Here is a 19,933-nt window from a genome sequence, read left to right as displayed (position 1 = left end):
ATAAAAATTTAGGTCCGTGTGTGATTTATGAGAATTGAACCCGACCCGTATAATTTTTAACCTAAACAAAACAAACCGAGACGACTGACGGCGACGGCGATGGCGATCCAGCATCTTCTTCATTGGATAGCTTTAGCTTGCTTAATGATGACGACGATATCAATGTTATTACGATACCGGACGATATTTGTCGAAAGGAGGTAACCATTTGTCAGCGTTCTACCATATCTTTCAACGCATGCATTGTCAACTGTGTGTGTGTGAGGTAAAGTGTGATTTTTATTGTACTCATGCTTGTAGGAGCTTGATCTAGATGAAGGTGTTAGCGATGACAAAAGAGCATCATTATTGATGATGAGCTTCTCGGTAGCCAAAGCTGATTTTGCTATCAATAAACTTGGTAGGTTTCAGGTTTTTTATGTTTCATACTAAATGCAACTTTATTTTCTAGTGGGAAACTATTATGCCTTCTTGATTTCGCTTTGTTACGAAAATCCTATATTCATTTGCATGAGAAAGTAAATTACCGCCGTAGTCAATTTCCTCGACATAAATCCATCGGCTGACTAGAAATTTTGAACTTGGGGGCCTTGTCCTAGTTTTAAGCACCAGATATATGTCTACGGCTATGGCAAAGAGAAAAAGACTAAATCGTAATGGGGAACTATTATGTATTCTCGACCTAAGTTTACTCTTTATGAAAACCCTTCTTATCCTGTTAACTTGCCATTTATTTGCATGCATGATAAGATAAATGACATCCATAGTCGATTTCCCCCACATAAATCAAAGTTAGTGTTTGATTCAGTATTACCAGTAGTTTGTGGACGATGCTCTTTTATTAGGGTGCATACCATCCGGTTTAATTCGGGTTTCGCCTGGTAATTAAGATTATATGCATTGTAAAACTCTCCCTCATTAGATTTAACACTCACGGATTCCGAATTCTACGTTGGTGATACTTCTTTATATTTTTTTTTGGTATATTGGCGATAGTTCTCTGTAGGGTTGCTCTTTTTGGGAAGAATATCATTTAATTTTAAGTTTATTTTTAATGGAAAGAAAATACGTCGAACGTTACCCAACAATGATATATAGCTAACAAAAAAAGGCCGCATTAGATGAAGAAGAAGGGTGTAGAACTGTACTGCTAGATCATGAGAGAGAAACGAAGAAAACAATATGGTGAGAATTGTGCAGTCTGAACTAAAATAATAACTTTTGCTTTTTTATTTGACATGCAACAAAAGTTTTTAACAGAGAACTAACGGCGTAAAAGCCTGAAAGGTATAGGTCCTTAACGGAAAAATTTAATCGTACAAGTCCTTAACTGGAAAAATATAGAAAGTTGGAGTCCTTGTCTTATGCTTAACTCCATTAGACACGGATATGAGACACGTATAAGAGGCTGAGGTAAGTTTTCAGGTTTAGACTGAATGTTGTGAATCTGACCTATTAGGTTGTTTACTGGATTCGCTCAAAACCCCAGCAAATCGCGAACTAATTACATCTACTTAATATACTAAAATGATATTTGGTTAAAATCCATCATATCACGTCGTGATAAGTGGTATCATGTGCGTATTATGTATTTCATGTTGTATTTATATTATGGTCAGTGGCGGACGCACGTATAGTGATATGGTGTCCTAAGCTACTGAAAAATTGCAATAACTTTTTAGTTGTCAGTGATGGGACACCATAAATTTTTAGGTAGGACACCCCTAATAGTAGCCGCACTCTCTCACTGAGACGACTTAGAAGTAAAATATTTATTGATGAAGTGGTAGTGTAATACTCTTTACAAATACACGTCCCATTACCCATATGCTAACTCGCAAGAAGAATATTGTGTAGAGTAGTGTGAGAGATCCAACTAAAATATCTTTCTAGCCTTCATACTTTGTTCCCGTTTAAGTGCCTTTTTTTCTTTCAAGTGGAGTGAAATACGAACTCGTTACGACCATACCTATACCTTTGTTGTGTCATGTTGGACGTACTATAAATTATAAACCTTCAAGAAAAGAGTTGAAGTAACACAGTCGGTGACATTTTAATGTTCAGGTTTTTAAACTTCAGAATCTTTAATGCTGGTAGGTATGGTTCAGTAAGCGCTGTCCTACAATTTGCTCGTATCCGTTAAAATTTTCAGTCGATACTTATTCTACGTATGGTATTTACGCTCAAAATTTCAACTAATTCTTTTGTTTAACTTTCTAGTTTATTTTGGTGAAAGTTATGAAACATATAAAGATATGGATGGAACTGCAAGTTAGTGAAATTATAGGATCATGAACCATGATGGCCTGAAATACCATTCGAAAAAAATGTCCTATCTGAGAATTTTATTTATAAACACCTCTGAAACTGTCTTGATTTATTGCATCATATTCCAAAGACAAAGACTAGTCCAAAAGCAGATGAATAACAAGTATATGATCCCATTGGAGCTAAAACTAAAATAAATATGATCCCATTGGAGCTAAAACTAAAATAATCTTTGTGTAGGCATCTTTAAACTTTGTGCAGGTCCTTAGATTTTGTTTGTAATGTATCTTTTTCTACCTCAACAGTCTAGACTCTACCCTTTCGATTTACTTTTTTTTTTCTTTTTCTTTTTTTGAAAAATAAAATAATAATCAATGTGTAGGTACGAGTGCTCCAATTGATGAACTCGTGGACTTCATCATAGCAGCTGAGATAGCTGAAACTGAAAACTGTGACGACTCGCCTATTGACAATCATATAGGGAAGAATGAGGTCTGTTGGTAGCGTTTGCTGTATGTTATTCGCCTTGGCTTCTGCCATTATAGGTTTATTTAAACTGCTTAAAAGTTTATGTTACATTTTAATGATGTTCTTGAAAGTGGAGTTATCCGTGAGTATAAGTTCATATGCGTTAAACTATATCTTTTCTGAGAGCATATGGTCAATTGATGCAAATGCTAACTATTTTTTAGTTCTGGATTATGATGGTTTTTTAAGTAAATGACCCTGCTAAACCAGCCGCCCTTCTTTTGTTGTGATGTAGCACTCATTTGATGCAATTCTCAGCGTAGTATTCGTTATGGGTCATCGAAAAGCATCTTAACAATGTACATGGATAAGGTTGTGTACATCAAAGCCAAGGCATTGGGGTAATGTTTTTGTTTCGTAGGCAGCGATGTGGGTTTTGAAAATCTGTATACACTTGCACTTAACTATCTTCTTGTCCTTTCTTAGTGATCTTATTATGTATTAATTCCCTTCCATCATCCATCATTATGGTGATCTTTAGTGTTTACTAATTACTACTTATGTCTTGCCAATTGATTTAATCTTTCTAAAACACAGCATATCAGTACAGAAGCTTTATTCGGGACCATGGACAAGACACTTCAATTGCTCAATATGGGATTTAACGAGCATGAAGTTTCATTGGCAATTGAACATCTTGGTAATTTTTGCTATTTCAATAAATTTCTGACTCGGTAAGTTGAGTTTTTCTTTGGAGGATTTGCTGTGTAGCCGCAGGTGTGCATGTTTTTTACATTTTTTGCTGGTAGTTGAATTTTTTTTGTTATAACACCTCCATCTTTTTTGCTGGTAGTTGTAATGTTTTGTTATAGTACCTCCATCCCAAATTTATTGTCCTCACTGACTTGACAATCAACCAATGTCAACTTCAACCATTAATTTCTCCAAATCTATGTTCAGATACTTGGTAAACTATATCTTGTTTGATTCACCAAAACTACATGACACCTTATAAACTGGTAGTACAATTTGGTTATTTGGCCCCTTATAAACTGGTAGTACAATGTAAGTTGTGTCGGCTGGAAGCCTAGAGGCCAAATAACCAAATTGGTAAAAAAAGTGGAGGATGGTTGCCAAATTGGTAAAAAAAGTTTCACTTGTGACAATTTGGTAAAAAAAACTTAAGGGAATGTGACAAATTGGCCAAAAAAACTATTGCTTTATTTAATTTGTTATTCCTAGAACTAAATTTGACTAAAATACCCTTTACCCAAGTCACCCAACTCATAAAAACCGAAAACCAAAGAAATAAGAATAGATGACCAGATGAAGTTTACAACTAGACCTGACAAACGGGTCAATTGAGTCGGGTTTGGGTCGGGCCAATTCGGCTCGGGTTATTTCGGGTTGTCATATTACCTGGTTAGTTCGGGTCGAGTTGAGTTGTTTTGGGTAATTTTTGGGTATGTTGGTCGGGTTATTTCGGGCCAGACTCAAATTCGGGTCAATGGTTAAGAGAAAAAAGTACGTTTAATACTAATACCTATTTTAGTTTAATTTTGATAATTAATTCTTTATTTTAACGTAAATTATAGTAAGTGTGTTTTTAAATTAGTCATTTATTTGTTCAATTAGAGTTACATTTTTCGCGTCATTTTCAGGTCGGGATTTCGGATCTGGTCATTTCGCGTCGTGTCAGGTAAGATCCTAGTCAACAAAGATCGGGGCGTGTCAGGTCAGTCGGGTTTCGGGTTAAATTTGGGAGTTGTAGTTCTGGACTTCTGGTAAATTTTGGATCTCGGGTCGGCCTTTTCGAGTCGAGTTAATCGGGTCAGGTCGGTTTTTCAAGGTTTACTTACAAGGTAAACCCGAACCAACTCGACTTTTTTCGGGGTTTGGACGTCCTATCATCCTAAGAAAATCCGCATGCAATCCGAAGACCGGTGGCTCGAAACTAAGTTCTACTAGGCTCGAAAATGAAAATTGGATTATTTTTCTTATTTAATATTTCATTAATTTATATATCTATCTGAGGTGAAATATTAAAAATTAATGTTTACGAGTAATTTTTATCCAAATATTTATGGATATGAATCATTATAGATCTAATCATTTTTTGGTCGAATTATTCAAGAGAAAAACATGTTTAACAACGTTAGATCAAATTTGGGTCAAGTGTTTTAATTTTAAGTTTCGGGTCATAGTTGCTAATGACGAGTCTCGGATAATGTTTTTTTAGTTTACTAATTCAATAAGGATAGTTTTGTCAAATCTAGTTGCAATGATAGAGTATTTGTTAAAGTGAAACTTTTTTGGTCAATTTGTCACATTCCATTAGTTTTTTTTACCAATTTGTTACATGTAAAACTTTTTTAACCAATTTGGCAACAACCCTCCACTTTTTTTACCAATTTGGTAGTTTGGCCGAAGCTGGAATAGTAATGCAAATCAGGGCGAGGAAACGGTAAAAGGAAAGAGTAATTAATGCATAGAAAATAAAAGCCCACAAATCCCCACATTTGTGTTGCTCCATTAACACGGAGTAGCTCATCCCAAAAACACACCACTTTGGTAGTTGGTACCACTGTACTCCACTAAACACTCGACATTTTTCAGTCTTTATTTACCATATTCTCATATTCATCCAATAATGCACTCCTATTACTTTGTTTCCCTTTTCACTTTACCCTTATTTTACTGCTTTAGTCCTTTTTCAAACTTTTGTTTTTTGATTTTAATGGGCCAACTGTGTATTGTATTAATGAGTGGGAGAAAGAGGGTGATTTAATGACACATTTGTACTATACTTCATCTCTGAATTAAGCAGCAGCTGATGATACATTGCTCTCATTTTCTAATGGCTGCAACACTCTTATTCCTCTCACTCACCTCACTTCATAGTCTTCTTCTTTTTCCTTTTTTTTTTTTTTTTTTTTTTTTTTTTGTGATTCTCTGGAATATTGGACACTCTTGCATTCTCAGGTTTGTGCTCTCTTCTCTCTTTCTCTCCTAACTAATTTTAGCATTTTGCTAACATATGTTATGTCTTTGCTAATATGCTACCGTCCCAATTATTTGTTTACTGTTGAGGCTTTGACTAAAATACCCGTCACAAAGAATAAAAAAGTTCCAACAAATGAGGGTATTATTTAAAGTAACTGTCTTGATCTTATAATTTTTCTTGGTTATGGTTACAATTATCAAGTATTTGGGTTTGTTTGTTTTATGTTAATTTGTGTGAATTCTGTGCAAAATTTGTGTGTGTCTTTCTCTCAGAATTAACAGTTGATGTTGCCTGTTTATTAAGTAAGTGCAGGGTTTCTTTATTTACTGTTTAGGATGTTCAAGGAAGTGCCTTAAGAAATTTTTCCCTGAAAAGTTTACAATTTTTTATTTTTATTTTTTTTGTGGATGCCACACAAGTTAGTAAGTTGGGTCACACATTATGCATCGAGGATTGTACCTGATACTGAAGCCGGCAAGCTTGCTAGTAGAACTATGAAAATGTGATAGATAGATCATAGATGGGTCATGATCCCGTTCCGTATACATTGCGTTGTATAACTGGAAATAAAAGTCAATTAGTTTAGTCGGTAAATTATTAAGGAAGAAATAGCTTCTGCTTGTACAACTAGGCATGCTCTAGAGTATAGACAATTGAGATAATAAGGCCATTTTGTTTAAAATGTACTTATGTGGTTTGTTACTTTGCTCCCAACTTATTATGGGCCAAACTTTCTGCATTTAAACAGACTTCTACACGGGAGACAGTTTCTACTCTTTCTAGTACTCTATACTGGTCACTCCATGTCCCCTCTCCCTCGCTAGTTGCTGCTTACAACTACACCTACAACTAGACCTGACAAATTGGTCAATCGGGTTGGATCGAGTCGGGCCAATTCGGGTTTGCAAGAATTTTGGACCAAGACGGGTCAAGTTGGGCCATTTCGGGTGTGGTGTTATCTAAGTTCTTTGGGGATAACGGTCACTATATATGCAATAATAAGCGTTTGGGTCTGGGTAATTCGGGGGCGCGAATCAGGTTCAAGTCGGTTTTGTCGGGTCTACTTACAACGGCCTGTAGAAGGGTTGAGCTAGGAGGGCTAGTAGTCTAATAGGAGCAACCCCCTTGGACTTTGAGTAATACTTGGTAGTCAACAATTTTGGTATATTTCTATGTATTATTGCTAGTATACTACTTGCGTTTTCGGCCTCCAACACGCCAACCTTAATTTTTTGGCTCCAAACTTAATTTTCTGTCTCCGCCACAGGTATGTCAAACCCGAGTGGAAAACGACCATGCTTTCTTTTCTTTGCCATTTATATCTTGTCACAACTTGTTCAATATTCTTTTTGCTTCACAAACTGAAGAAGTCAGCTGAAATTGTTTTATAATGACTGATTTGATTTGTGTATCGAAATAGATATATGTTTGGTACGTGGTTAACTTATGTCTTGTGATTTTAAATAAGAAATTCTGGAAGTTAGTTCTTGGAACAAATGCCTGTATTCTTGCAATGAAAGTGTACTGTCAAGCTCAAGGGCCATGTCCTGAATTTGTCTAGACATGGCATGTTGCCTTTACTTTATTTATATATACTTTATTTTTGTTGCCAAATTATTAGTTTCTTCTTTTTCATGGCATTAGATTCTATTTCATCACTTTATTTTCTTTTCTTCACTTTAAATTTGCTTTTAATCTTTACAGCTTTACCAAATTTGAGGTGATTGATATGCAGGAATATATTCCTGGAAACAACAGTGGACATCTGTTTTTGAAAATTTAAAATTTAGCCATCCTAGTAACAATATAAACCTAAATTATACTCCATACAAATGAGTTTAACGCCAATGAACGATCGCAATTTTTGCGAAGCTCAAGTATGTGGTACCGAATACCTCTGTTGTAACCAAGACATGTGATTACAACAAGAACTTTGTTGGTTGGACCAGTGACAGGTTGAACCATAGGAAGCCATACCTATGGTATGAGCGCGAACCCCAAAACCTGAAGCAGGAGTTGTTTCTGATGATTAATATTAATTCTTTATTATGTGGTTTATTGTAACTATTCATTGTTTACTCCTTTGATGGCAGAATGGCATGAAGGATATTCCTTTTCTTTTCAATATCTAATAAACACAATACCCCATAAAAGAATTTCAGAGGGGCCTTGCACTATAGAAAATATTCTTTTTTCCACTGAAAATTTGAGAACTTTGATCACAAAGGTGATCTTTGATAGTAATATAGTAGATAAAAGATAAGACTAAAAAATGATTGGAATAAAGTTAGTATAGACGCTCACTCACTCGATTGTGAAGATATATTGAGGTGATTGAAAGAGAAGCCAGCAATTAATTTTCTTAAGGTTGTCAAGATGTCTCTTCATGTTTTCTACTGTATTTCTTACTTAGTCCATCTTTGAGGCACCCTTTATGCTGAAATATTTTTTTTCTTAACATCTCTTTGCTTGTTATTCTGTACTTCTGTTTACTCAACTTTACAATAACTGAATTTTAATTCTGTCTTAAACTGTAATCAGGTGTCAATGGCACTTCAGTCGTCACCAAAGATAACAATCTTTCTTCTTCTACTTCCTATTTTCCCTCTCATTTATGCTGACCTGAACTCAGACAGTCAAGCTCTTCTTGACTTTTCTGCTAATGTTCCACATGGCCGAAACCTCAATTGGAATCTTACATCTCCTACATGTACCTCTTGGGCTGGTGTCACATGTGATTCTGCGGGAACCCGTGTCATTGGTGTTCGTCTCCCTGGGATTGGGCTTGTTGGCCCGATACCCGCGGGAACCATCGGGAAGCTAGATGCTCTTCAAGTCCTAAGCCTTCGATCAAACAGCCTAAATGGCAACATTCCCAACGATGTTTCTTCTTTACCGTCTCTTCGTTCCCTTTTCCTCCAACACAATAATCTCTCAGGTAGTATTCCGGAAGCTTTTTCTCCTAGACTTGTCTTACTGGATTTGAGCTCAAATTCCTTCACGGGAAACATCCCGCCAAGTGTCAACAATTTGACTAGGCTGTTGGAACTAAAATTGCAAGATAATAAGCTTTCCGGAGGTATTACTGATCTTAACCCACCAAGGCTTAAGCTTTTAGATTTGAGCAACAACAAGTTAAATGGAGTAATCCCAAATTCACTTGAAAAGTTCCCTAGGACTTCTTTCTTGGGAAACCCTTTGTGTGGGCCACCTCTAGGTAGTTGCTCGGTCAGTGCGCCGTCACCTTCTCCCTCCATGGACAGAGGTGGCGGAGAATTGAGTAGAGGTGCCATAGTTGGGATAATAATTGGAAGTGCAGCAGCGCTATTTCTCATTATTATGATAATCTTATTATGTTGTTTGAGAAAAAGAAGTGTAGAAGACAGTCCAGTCGAGAAAGGGATGGAGGTTAACACCAAGAAAGGCAAAAACCAAATGCCAAAGGAAGATTTTGGAAGCGGTGTGCAAACTTCTGAGAAGAACAAATTGGTATTTTTTGAAGGCTGTTCTTATAACTTCGATTTGGAGGATTTACTTAGAGCTTCAGCCGAAGTCCTTGGAAAAGGGAGCTATGGAACTGCTTATAAAGCCATTTTGGATGAGGGAGTCGTCGTTGTTGTAAAACGTCTAAAGGAAGTTGGAATAGGCAAGAGGGAGTTTGAGCAGCATATGGAGATGGTTAGTAAAGTTGGTCAGCATACAAATGTCGTACCTCTACGAGCTTACTACTTCTCAAAGGATGAAAAGCTTCTAGTTTACGACTTCATATCCGGCGGCAGCTTGAGTGCAGTCTTGCATGGTATGTTTTCCCTGAACCTCTCTATTCAAATGGTTTTAGATGTCTTTTTTAATGCTTGTATTTCAACAAATTGGTTTTTGGGATTAAGGCTCTGATGTTGTTGTTGTTGTTGTTGTTGTTGTTGTATTTCAACAAATTGGTGTCAAATCTGGTTCCGCACTAGTCTACAGAATTGGTTCTATTTTGGCACCTTCTTTAATACTGAAGAAAAAACATTTGCTTATTGCCTAAAGGCTCCTGCTATGGTGACCTAAGGCCTAAGGGGGGGATCTGGGGTGCACAACGAGCAACTTTGCCTTTGCGTAACAAAATTCTGCTAGTGCCTTGAGGGAAAACTCCCCTGGATCTGGGGTGCTTATTGCCTAAAGGCTCCTGCTATGTATGTGTGCAATCATACCCTTCGAGATTGGACCTCTAGAGGCTTTTTTTCTTAAATACACTCAATTCTTTAAATTTCAGGTAATGGCTTCAGTGGGAAAACTCCCCTGGATTGGAACTCCAGAATGACAATTGCAGTCGGAGCAGCCCGAGGAATCCTCCACATACATTCCGAGGCAGGAGGAAAATTCATCCATGGCAACATCAAATCAACCAACGTTCTCATCTCTCAAGATCGTGAGGGCTGCATCTCAGATTTCGGCCTGCCTCTCTTGATGAATTTCCAAGGGATCACCTCAAGGAGTGTAGGGTACCATGCCCCTGAAGTAGTAGAAGCCCGGAAAGCCACCCAAAAATCAGATGTTTACAGCTTTGGAGTCTTACTCTTGGAGATGTTGACAGGAAAAGCGCCTCTTAAGACTAGTCATAGTCAAATTGACGTAATTGACCTCCCAAGGTGGGTCCAATCTGTGGTTCGAGAGGAATGGACGTCCGAGGTATTTGATGCGGAGTTGCTTAGGAGCCCCAATTTTGAGGAAGAGATGGTTCAAATGTTGCAGATTGCTCTAGCTTGTGTTGCCAGGGTTCCTGATATGAGACCCCTAATGAATGAAGTGGTTAGGATGATTGAGGAAATCCGGCCTTTGGACTCTGATGAGAACCGGTCCAAGGACTCCAACGCCCATACCCCGACACCATGATTTCTTTGTCCTCGATGTAGTATAATATAAGATGATCGATCATTCCCATTTTATGCAATTGTCTTTAAAATTTGTGCAAAATTTAACCCGTGCAAATAAGGTGGGGAAATGTATTGATGCCAATTGGCTGTGTTTTAAATTATTACTCCATGTTTAATTTTACTCAGCTTGTGCTTCTGGAAAATTATCCTATTGCTCTTGCTTTTGAGTTTCACATATTTTCTGTAAGGGATATATTCGTCGCAAACTTACGACAGGTCAAGTAGCAATTACCTACCCTACCCAAGATTGCACTTCTCTATACTACAGTAGTTGACTAATTGTTGTATGACGCGCTCCGTTTCCAAGATATTTACATCGAAATAGTTTCATTCCTTGCGCATTGCGATTTCACGAAAATCAATATAAAAAACACGCGTAGCTAAGTCGCCTTTTTGTTTTGGACCAGATTCAAAGGAGTCTATAAGTAATTTTGATCAAGAGGTCTTGGTATAGACGGGTGGGGTGAACAGACGGGTAAAGACCTCTAATAAAATGGGTAGGGGGACAAGGTGGGGCACCCCCCATGTGCTTCCCACTTTATGGTAAATGGGTATTTTGTGAGGGGAAATGGTATCCGTCTATGCGTATAGACGGATAGTGTCCGTCTATAATGAGAATTTGTGAATTTTGATTGTCAAGCCTATTATTGATGTTTGTCTATGAAAGGGTTGGATTCAAATTTATCAAGAGTATAATCGATCCACCACATATCCGAGGTTCTTTTCGTTGAGTAGGGATAAAAACAAAAGAAAAGTCCAATTTTTATTTACCATGGATTCAAAAGGTTTAAATTTTGGCATTTAATATCAGTAATCTTAAAAGAACATATACATGATGGACATGGGTATAAGTTTAAAACACAAGTTCAAGTCACTCTTATCTTTCAGATTCATTCACTTGAATTAAAAGCTCAATATTTCGGCTATTTTTGGTGTGATTTTGGTTGGAGATAAAAGTACATGATGTTAGCTTTCCAACGAGTGGTCACACGCTTTATTTGGTTAGGTAACGAAGGAGATATGATCGTTTTAAGTTGAGTTGTCCAATTCTTACGCAGGTGACAAAAATTACGTGACTACAAGATGGAAGCTCAATTGGAATCGATCTTAAGTTACTTTCCTTAATCGAGTCTAGATTATTAGTTTCCTAATTCAAGTCAAGTTGTTTTAATTTCCTAATAAGTTTACAAAAGCCAGTTACTTTCCTAATCCTAGTTAAGGTAGTTGTCATATTATAATTTCCATATTATGGTAATAGTGAGTAGTATAAATAAGGGTCTTTGTAAATAAGTTTATCAATCAATTGGAGAGTTTAATTCAAGTTTTATACTTTTGTGTTTTATAACTTGCGAGTTATAAGATTTTTATTTCACTCTTGCGAGGGTGAGATAGTTACCATTATTTCTTGCGAGGTTGCGAGGAAGGAGGGTTAGACATTTCATATCTTTACTGTTTTGTTTATTTCATACAATATACAAACACAAAAATACGTTGTTTTCACTACAATTTCATTAATCTAAAACAAACATAAAAATCGAGTAGGTTTTACATCAATTTGGTAAAACACGTGGTTATTTTACATTAGGACATGCATGCACATGCTCCTATAAGTCCTATTCCATTTCGAGATTAAAAAACTTTAGTCTGAAATACATAAAAAATTGTAGTTCAAATGCTAAAGCTGCCCAAACTAATTGAACATCCAACGAAATGACGTGAAATTTATTAACTGCAGTTTTAGATTTTAGAAAAATCAATTCGTTTTACATTGATTAATTTAACGTTTTTCTATTCGTAGATCAAATCAAATGTTCTTTAAGGATGTATTATTAAATCCGATGTTCCAGGAAATAAAAGGACTAAGAAAACCAATAAAAAAAAAGGTCAAGTGTGCATAATCATCAATCTTTTACCGTTTTATGAAAATGACTATACCAACTCAATCATACATCTGTATCATTTTTTTTTATAAAATGAAAGTTGGTATTAGAAAATCAAAAACCTTACGAACAATATTAATCATTAACACTATCCTGGTATTTAAGACCGTCTTATTTTACTCTTACAATAGATTATAAGAGAGGGGAACTAAAGAAGATTGTAAAACGTCTTAAGTTAAGACGGTATTAAGCTAGTCATACTCCCAAAAATGAATCTCCATTTCCTTACATTGAAGATCACTTATGAAACATTTTCATATCTTTTGCCGATCCGATTCAATACAAAATATTTAAAAAGAATTTACAAAAGTTGCCGAAAATATGTACTTAAGAAAAAGTAGGGTACGTAATTGGCGTGCACAATAGTCAATGAACTCAAACTTGTTGAGCACCAAAAGAATTTTTCTACAGTAAACTGCGTGAAATTATACGACAAAGTAGAGAATTAATTAAAAGATCTGCATGAAGTAGAGTGGAAAATTATATTAAAACCTACAATTCACATTTTTTTTAATAATTGATTGTAATGTGTAGTCATATTTATAAGTGATTTGTAATATATCACAATCGGTGTGCTTGAAATTCTGAAAATGTAATCTTTGCCGTATCATACAGTATATTTTTCATTTTTCATTTTGAATTAAGAAAACAAATATTCTGAAATGTGAGCATGCTCATAAATATATTGTATGATATAACATCTTTTAATATTGTACGGAGTATATTGTATATTTGGTCTTCTATATTCAACGATCATCAACAAATTGGATTGGTTACCATAAAAGATTAATTTATATTCCTCCCTATGCAACTAATCTTTGTTGTAGTAGTGTTCTTCATTCTTCATTTTCACCCCATTTCCGTTTTTTTTGCATTGTTTGATTGAGTCTAAAGATATTATTTACCCAGGATTGGAAGATAAATTTATATTTAATTTATTGATTGATCAAACATTAGTTTCCATTTTTTTTTGCAGATTGAGTATAAAGATTATAAAAAGATTCCATAGTTGGCAGAAAAGAAATTGGGAAAGCTGTCAGAAAAGGAAATGGAAAATTATTCACAGTTGACGTTTGTCTAGTGAAAATTAGTCCTCATTTATTATTAAAGAATATCCAAAGATTATTAAAAAACATCCAAAGATTCCCTGTGATAGTAGGCGGGAAAATCAGGATTGAGAGTGAATGTGACGTTGCCACGTGTCCAGTGGTTCCTCTATTATACTTTTATATAAATATAGACTATAACTTTTACACATAAAAATATATAATGCATTTATACATACTCGTACAACTAATGTACCGATATAAATAATATTTAATCCGTCTTAATTAAAACGGATAATTCTCTCTTAAGCAAGACTTACCGCTGAAAAAGAAAAACCGGGTTGCGAAACGTCCTCGACGTTTTTTTTTAAAAAAAAGACACACATACCCTTACTCTCTCTCTCTCTCTCTCTCTCTCTCTCTCTCTCTCTCTCTCTCTCTCTCTCTCTCTTTCATTACTAACTTTCTCTCTTTCACTCTCTAACTCTCCCTACCACCCCGCCGCACCACATCACCGCACCACCACCGCCACTGCATCACCAACCCACCACCGCAGCACCTCCACCACCACCGTAGCAACACGACTGACGACGGCAACACCAACCATTTCTCAATTTCCTCCGTTATTCTCAAGTAAGTCGGTTTTTTTTGAATTAATTTAGATTTAGTTATATAATTTCATTTTAATTAGGCTAGTACTGTATGTTTGTCTTGATTTGAATGAATTCTTGTTTCAATTTCGTTCTACTTCTTCATTCTCGTTCTTTTCTTGTTTCTTTTCGCAATTCGGTTGTTGTTGTTGTTGTTGTTGTTGTTGTTGTTGTTGTTGTTGTTGTTGTTGTTGTTGTTGTTGTTGTTGTTGTTGTTGTTGTTGTTGTTGTTGTTGTTGTTGTTGTTGTTGTTGTTGTTGTTGTTGTTGTTGTTGTTGTTGTTGTTGTTGTTGTTGTTGTTGTTGTTGTTGTTGTTGTTGTTGTTGTTGTTGTTGTTGTTGTTGTTGTTGTTGTTGTTGTTGTTGTTGTTGTTGTTGTTGTTGTTGTTGTTGTTGTTGTTGTTGTTGTTGTTGTTGTTGTTGTTGTTGTTGTTGTTGTTGTTGTTGTTGTTGTTGTTGTTGTTGTTGTTGTTGTTGTTGTTGTTGTTGTTGTTGTTGTTGTTGTTGTTGTTGTTGTTGTTGTTGTTGTTGTTGTTGTTGTTGTTGTTGTTGTTGTTGTTGTTGTTGTTGTTGTTGTTGTTGTTGTTGTTGTTGTTGTTGTTGTTGTTGTTGTTGTTGTTGTTGTTGTTGTTGTTGTTGTTGTTGTTGTTGTTGTTTTTAGTGTTGTTTTTTGTCGATGAATTTGTTTGTTGTCGATGGCTTTGTTGTTGTTTTTCTCGATGGATTTGTTGTTGTAGTTGTCGGGTTTGTTAGAGTGGGGTTATCGAGGAAGGAACTTCGTCATCTGGAAGGGACAGAGACGTTGAAGTTCATCGTCTGGTAGGGGCATGAATGTTGAGTTTCTTAGTCTGTTTTGGGGAAGGCCATAGAAAGTAGTCGTCCTGGTTGGGGTAGGACGTTCAAGTTCAACGTCTAGTCTGGGGAAGGACGTTGAAGATCAACGTCTTGTTGGGCAAGGACGGTGAAATCGTCCGTCTAAATTGGATGAAGACGTTGAGATTCATGGTCTTACCTGGTCTTAGATGTTGAAATTGGTACGGTTCGAAACTTTGTCGTCTAAGCTAACCAACCAAAACAATATTTATAGACTAAATAAACTACTCTTAGTAGAGTGGTAAGTAAAGGTCGGATCCCAAAGGACGGGTATTGAATTAAGTTGTCGGTTATAGAAAGTTATGTCTTAGGGTGTCACAAATTGGGTTGATATTTGAGGTATCAAACTACACTACTTAACAATAAAATGTAAAGAAATGGAAGTAAAACAAGCAAGTAAAGTGGGGGTTTGAAAACAATAAATTAAGGCACTAGGGTGTCGTGGGTTCATAATGGATTCATGGTGGTGATCATACAAACATGTTTACATAGTTGCAAGCAAACTATTGTTGTAGTGGAATCGAGTTAGTTTATGTCTTACAATTCCTAGGAAGATTTGGGTTCCGGAGCCGAGTCAGTCAAGACTGTACAACACCTACAAGTCGACTTAGTTTATTCCTATTCACTTTTATGCATGGTCTAACAAGACTTGAGTTAGTTTATATCTTACAAGTCTTGTTGAATAGATAAGAGATGTATGCATGCAAGGTTTTAAATCAAGCAATTTATCAAGCATAACATGTGCATAAGTTGACACTACAACAAGCAAGCAATATTATGAAAACATATTAGATTAAGTATGGATCTACCTCCATGTTTTAGTTCCCTTAATCTCCCATTAACCCTAGCTAGAAGACTATTCACTCATGATTATGGTGAACATGCTAATAAAGTTGTTAATCATATTAGCAAAGTGAAACTTGATGAATGAGTAAGCAATAATTAATTAAGCAAGGGTAAAAGGAATTATACCAACTTGAGGATGATCCAAATAAATAAGCAAAGAATAATAGAAGAACACTTGATGAATGATGAAGAGTTGTCAAGCCTTCAATAAACCCAAACAGTCTTCAAATTACCCAACTAAAACTAAGAACGCTTGAATGATTAAAGAGAAATTAAGATTTGATTAATATTGAATTGAGTGAATACAACTTGATTAGTAATATCTAAACTTGATTAATGTTAAATTATAACTTGGTGATTAATCCCCTAACACATGGAGTATTTATACTAAGTACAAGTATTTGTGACACCCTTAAATAACGCGATAAATTAACACCTAAAATCTACGGAAAAACTGGTAGGATATGTTTGTAATTGGTCCAATTATATAAAAACCTGTAATTTCAAAAAATTTTCTAAACCAATCACAACATTTCCAACATTCCCAAGAGGCGGGTGCCAAAACCTGCAATGCTAACGAACTAATTTACATGCCATAGCTAACGATAAGAAAATGTAATAATACAAACCCAAAATAGAAAAGGGAGACATATGTCCCTTCAGAATATATACAAAACCAAAAGATAAAAGGTTTACTATAAGAATAGCCAAAACTAGGTCCAAGGTTCCTTATGCTCACTAGCTCGTCTGTGACCCCAACAAAGCATCAACAACCTGTCAATCGCATTTTATACAAACACGAAAGCCACAATTCGGTGGGGAGTAACTTCGAGTCCTCCCGATACCACGAATCGTCAAAATTAATGTAACATGTAGTAAAACATGTAAACAATATGATAAACAATGTAATTATCATGTAATCTAACCTATGACCCCTAAACTGACCAAACTAAACTATCATGTGAATCATATAACAAATAGTAATCCAAACTTTATCAATCAGAACCCGCTTACATCTCACCTATTACAGATTCATAAAATCACCATACAAGAAAGGGCAATATATCAAAGACAGGCATAAGTTCTTAGCACCGTCAATAGTCACTCAGAACTCGAGTCTATACCACGAGGTAGGGAAGGTAATCGAACCGGTATCTTGGCTCGGCGGTTAATATTAATAAAACATGGCCAAGACACAACACAACCCTAGCCTAAAATCTGCTTGAGACCTAGACATGCGGATACACACCACCGCACCCAAGACCCACAATTTTTCTAAAACAAAGTGAGTACCCTAAGGAGTCCACCAAAGGGTTGGCTAGTACTTAAGCTGACCACTTACTAACAAAATAAGTAACGAGGTCATGCCCCAACTTGGATATAAATCCACTAGTCAGGAACACAAAGGCTATCAAGCAGTGAACATATACTCGTCAAAGACTATAAAGACCTATCTATGATGAAGGCCGAAATACTCACCTAGGACCTAGTCCCAGCTAGTCCCAGCTTGAATACTTTAGCCCACACCACACAAGACAAGTAAGACACCCACTTAACCATAAGAGGACAAAAAGTCCAACTTACCAACCTAAATGCTAACGTTCTATCATGTGAAAGGCTATATAAATGTCTATTCAGCAAACAATCCAACAATATCCTCAATAAGTATTCAATACTAATTTCCAATTCTAACAATATTAACCATGTTAAAGGCTTCAGGGAATCTAGGGCCGTTTCTACAATACAAGAAGCTACTTAAATCAACTAATTACACATGTGAAATAAAAATATAATAAATGGCCTAAAACAAGAAAAAGGCCGATTATCTAATTCATTCAACCGAATTTTTACCCGCAACCTCGGCCTGCTGCGGCAGTGCGGGTTAAATTGCGGCTGACCAATCACTCAATTAACTGACATCGCATCAGTCAAAGGGACTAAGGCTCAGTTTTCGGCACAATCAACAAAACATTACAATTATCGCTATATAATTCATTCTGAGCCTAATCTTTACAATTTCATTTTCTAACCTATACTAACATGTGCAACTACCAAAATAAATATAATTTTTACCTTTAACATAATTTTTATTACTAATTTGATTTAATTCAAAAGTTTACCCATACATTACTTATTCTAATTATCTCATTAATGAACCTAAAATGACGAACAATGCATGGAAAATCAAACAAGCAACGGGCCGACCGACCGGGCCAGCCATGGGCAGCCCGTGGTCTGCCGGTCAACTGCCAGGAACTCTTTCGCCCCCTACACCTCTCTTTTTTCCATTTTTGTTCATTATAACATCGTCTGAACACTAATTAATCGTTCCCAATTCAACTTTGTTAACTTAAACTAACAAAAGGCATAAATTAAGCATGCATGCATCAAATTTTAACATGTGAAAATTTCTACTCAAACCAAAAATCACAAAACATCCAAAAACAACAAAGCATGTGACGATCTTTCGTCGAGTAACTCGAAATATGTTACCTTAAGCTAGAAAAAGAGCAATTAGCACCTTAAACCCAAACCCTAACAAGCACTAGCCGCTATCCTCGACAATATACGAGTCCCCAAACTCGTCCTCCAATTCTTCACCTAATTAAACAATAGAAACACACAAATAAGCACAAATACCGAAATTTACCCAAAATTCGTCTTAAAAAAACTTCAAGAAAACTGAAATTAAAACATACAAGGTTGTAGATCTCGACGAGGGGATTCCGGAAATGTAAATTTCGTGAAAATCCGAGTAGAAATGAGGGAGATGTGACGATTTTAGCTTGGAATTGTATATGAAAATGGTGTTTTGATAAATTTGGGAAATGTTAGAGGATGAAGAACAAGAAAACCAGAAAAATGAAGGGGAAGGGGGACTGGTCCGCGGGAAAGGAGAGAAAGAAAGGAAAGAGCGGGTTTGAGTCGGGATTTTTCGAGTCGGTTTTGACTCGTTTCGATAATAATTAAAACCGTAAGTCAAATGCAAATTCCGACAAGACCAAAGTTTTTAAACACGAGATTACAAGAAAATTGAATACTCATACGACCCATTTCCAAATTCGTTTACCCAATGTTCAAAAGAATTGTCATTATCCCCCCGATACGCCCTTATTTCGAAATAAAAAGTTTTACACGGTTTAAACTATTTTTAAACATCTCGAAACTATCAAAATAAATACTTTTCTTCAAAATATAATAAAATTATATTTCTTTGAATTATTTTTACTTTAAATACACTAATGTCAAATTTTACTTGATTAATTAATTATTTTCGAAATATATTAACGGTCCAAATTACGGGCGTTACAATCACCCTCCTTTTAAAAAGTTTAGCCCTCGAAACTTAGAAGGAGAAATTATAGTTATAAGAAAATATAGGTATCTTTCCAATGAAACGGTGATACTCTTGTTGATCAGACAAGAACATCCACATTCATATCAAGATATAATAATAAAAAAAAAATATTTCTACACCAATAAATGAGAAAACCCATTATTGGGACGTCACCAACAACGAGATTAAACACTCATTAATGTTAAAACCATTAAAAATCATATAAGTATTTTCAAAATTTTAGCTTAAAGTTCTATAGTAAGAATACTATCTTTACTAATTATGATTAAATAAGGCTTAGTAACTCGGAAAAAGAGTAAGAAAAGGAATCATTACACAAAACGAGAAATAGCTTAGATATCCAATCGAACACTAGGGTTGAAAGAGAGTGAGAAATCATTTTCAAATGTTATAGAAAAAGGTAAATTTGTAAATTTACTCCAAGTAAATGAACCAAAAGTTTACTCAAACTATATAGAATCTATGCAAGATGGAAAACAACTCGGGAATGAGAAGTGCAAGTCGCGATAGGGAACTCACACCCAACAGACAAGAAGGAATTGAACTTTTACAGGTGGAATTT

At 35.7% G+C, this 19,933-nt stretch overlaps 1 protein-coding gene and 2 long non-coding RNA genes across 5 annotated transcripts; 2 read left to right on the top strand and 1 right to left on the bottom strand.

The window, feature by feature from the left end:
- The first annotated feature begins 306 nt into the window (after positions 1–306).
- LOC141605601 (uncharacterized) lies at positions 307–3,532 on the top strand. The gene is made up of 3 exons (XR_012526396.1): positions 307–400; positions 2,651–2,760; positions 3,334–3,532. It is a non-coding gene; the product is annotated as an uncharacterized LOC141605601 (long non-coding RNA).
- Positions 3,533–5,267: 1,735 nt separating this feature from the next.
- Positions 5,268–10,780, top strand: LOC141605600 (putative inactive receptor kinase At5g58300). Of its 3 annotated transcripts, none has more exons than XM_074424438.1 (3): positions 5,268–5,718; positions 8,282–9,539; positions 9,999–10,780. In XM_074424438.1, the coding sequence occupies exons 2-3, from the start codon at positions 8,288–8,290 to the stop codon at positions 10,616–10,618; spliced, it is 1,872 nt and encodes a 623-aa protein (XP_074280539.1). In that variant the 5' UTR covers positions 5,268–5,718; positions 8,282–8,287; the 3' UTR covers positions 10,619–10,780. The 3 variants fall into 3 exon arrangements, with proteins under 3 accessions (XP_074280539.1, XP_074280542.1, XP_074280541.1); XM_074424441.1 differs by lacking the exon at positions 5,268–5,718 and adding an exon at positions 6,139–7,007; XM_074424440.1 differs by lacking the exon at positions 5,268–5,718 and adding an exon at positions 7,751–8,107.
- Positions 10,781–16,657: 5,877 nt separating this feature from the next.
- Positions 16,658–18,910, bottom strand: LOC141608975 (uncharacterized). The gene is made up of 3 exons (XR_012527104.1): positions 18,713–18,910; positions 18,507–18,614; positions 16,658–16,787 (listed from the first exon to the last, which is right to left on the bottom strand). It is a non-coding gene; the product is annotated as an uncharacterized LOC141608975 (long non-coding RNA).
- Between the last annotated feature and the right edge of the window lie 1,023 nt (positions 18,911–19,933).

Source organism: Silene latifolia, chromosome 10, assembly GCF_048544455.1.
Source record: "Silene latifolia isolate original U9 population chromosome 10, ASM4854445v1, whole genome shotgun sequence".
In the NCBI taxonomy this organism is placed as follows: Eukaryota; Viridiplantae; Streptophyta; class Magnoliopsida; order Caryophyllales; family Caryophyllaceae; genus Silene; species Silene latifolia.
The sequence above is the reverse complement of the archived record's forward strand: the minus strand, read 5'-3'. Positions and strand labels throughout refer to the sequence as shown.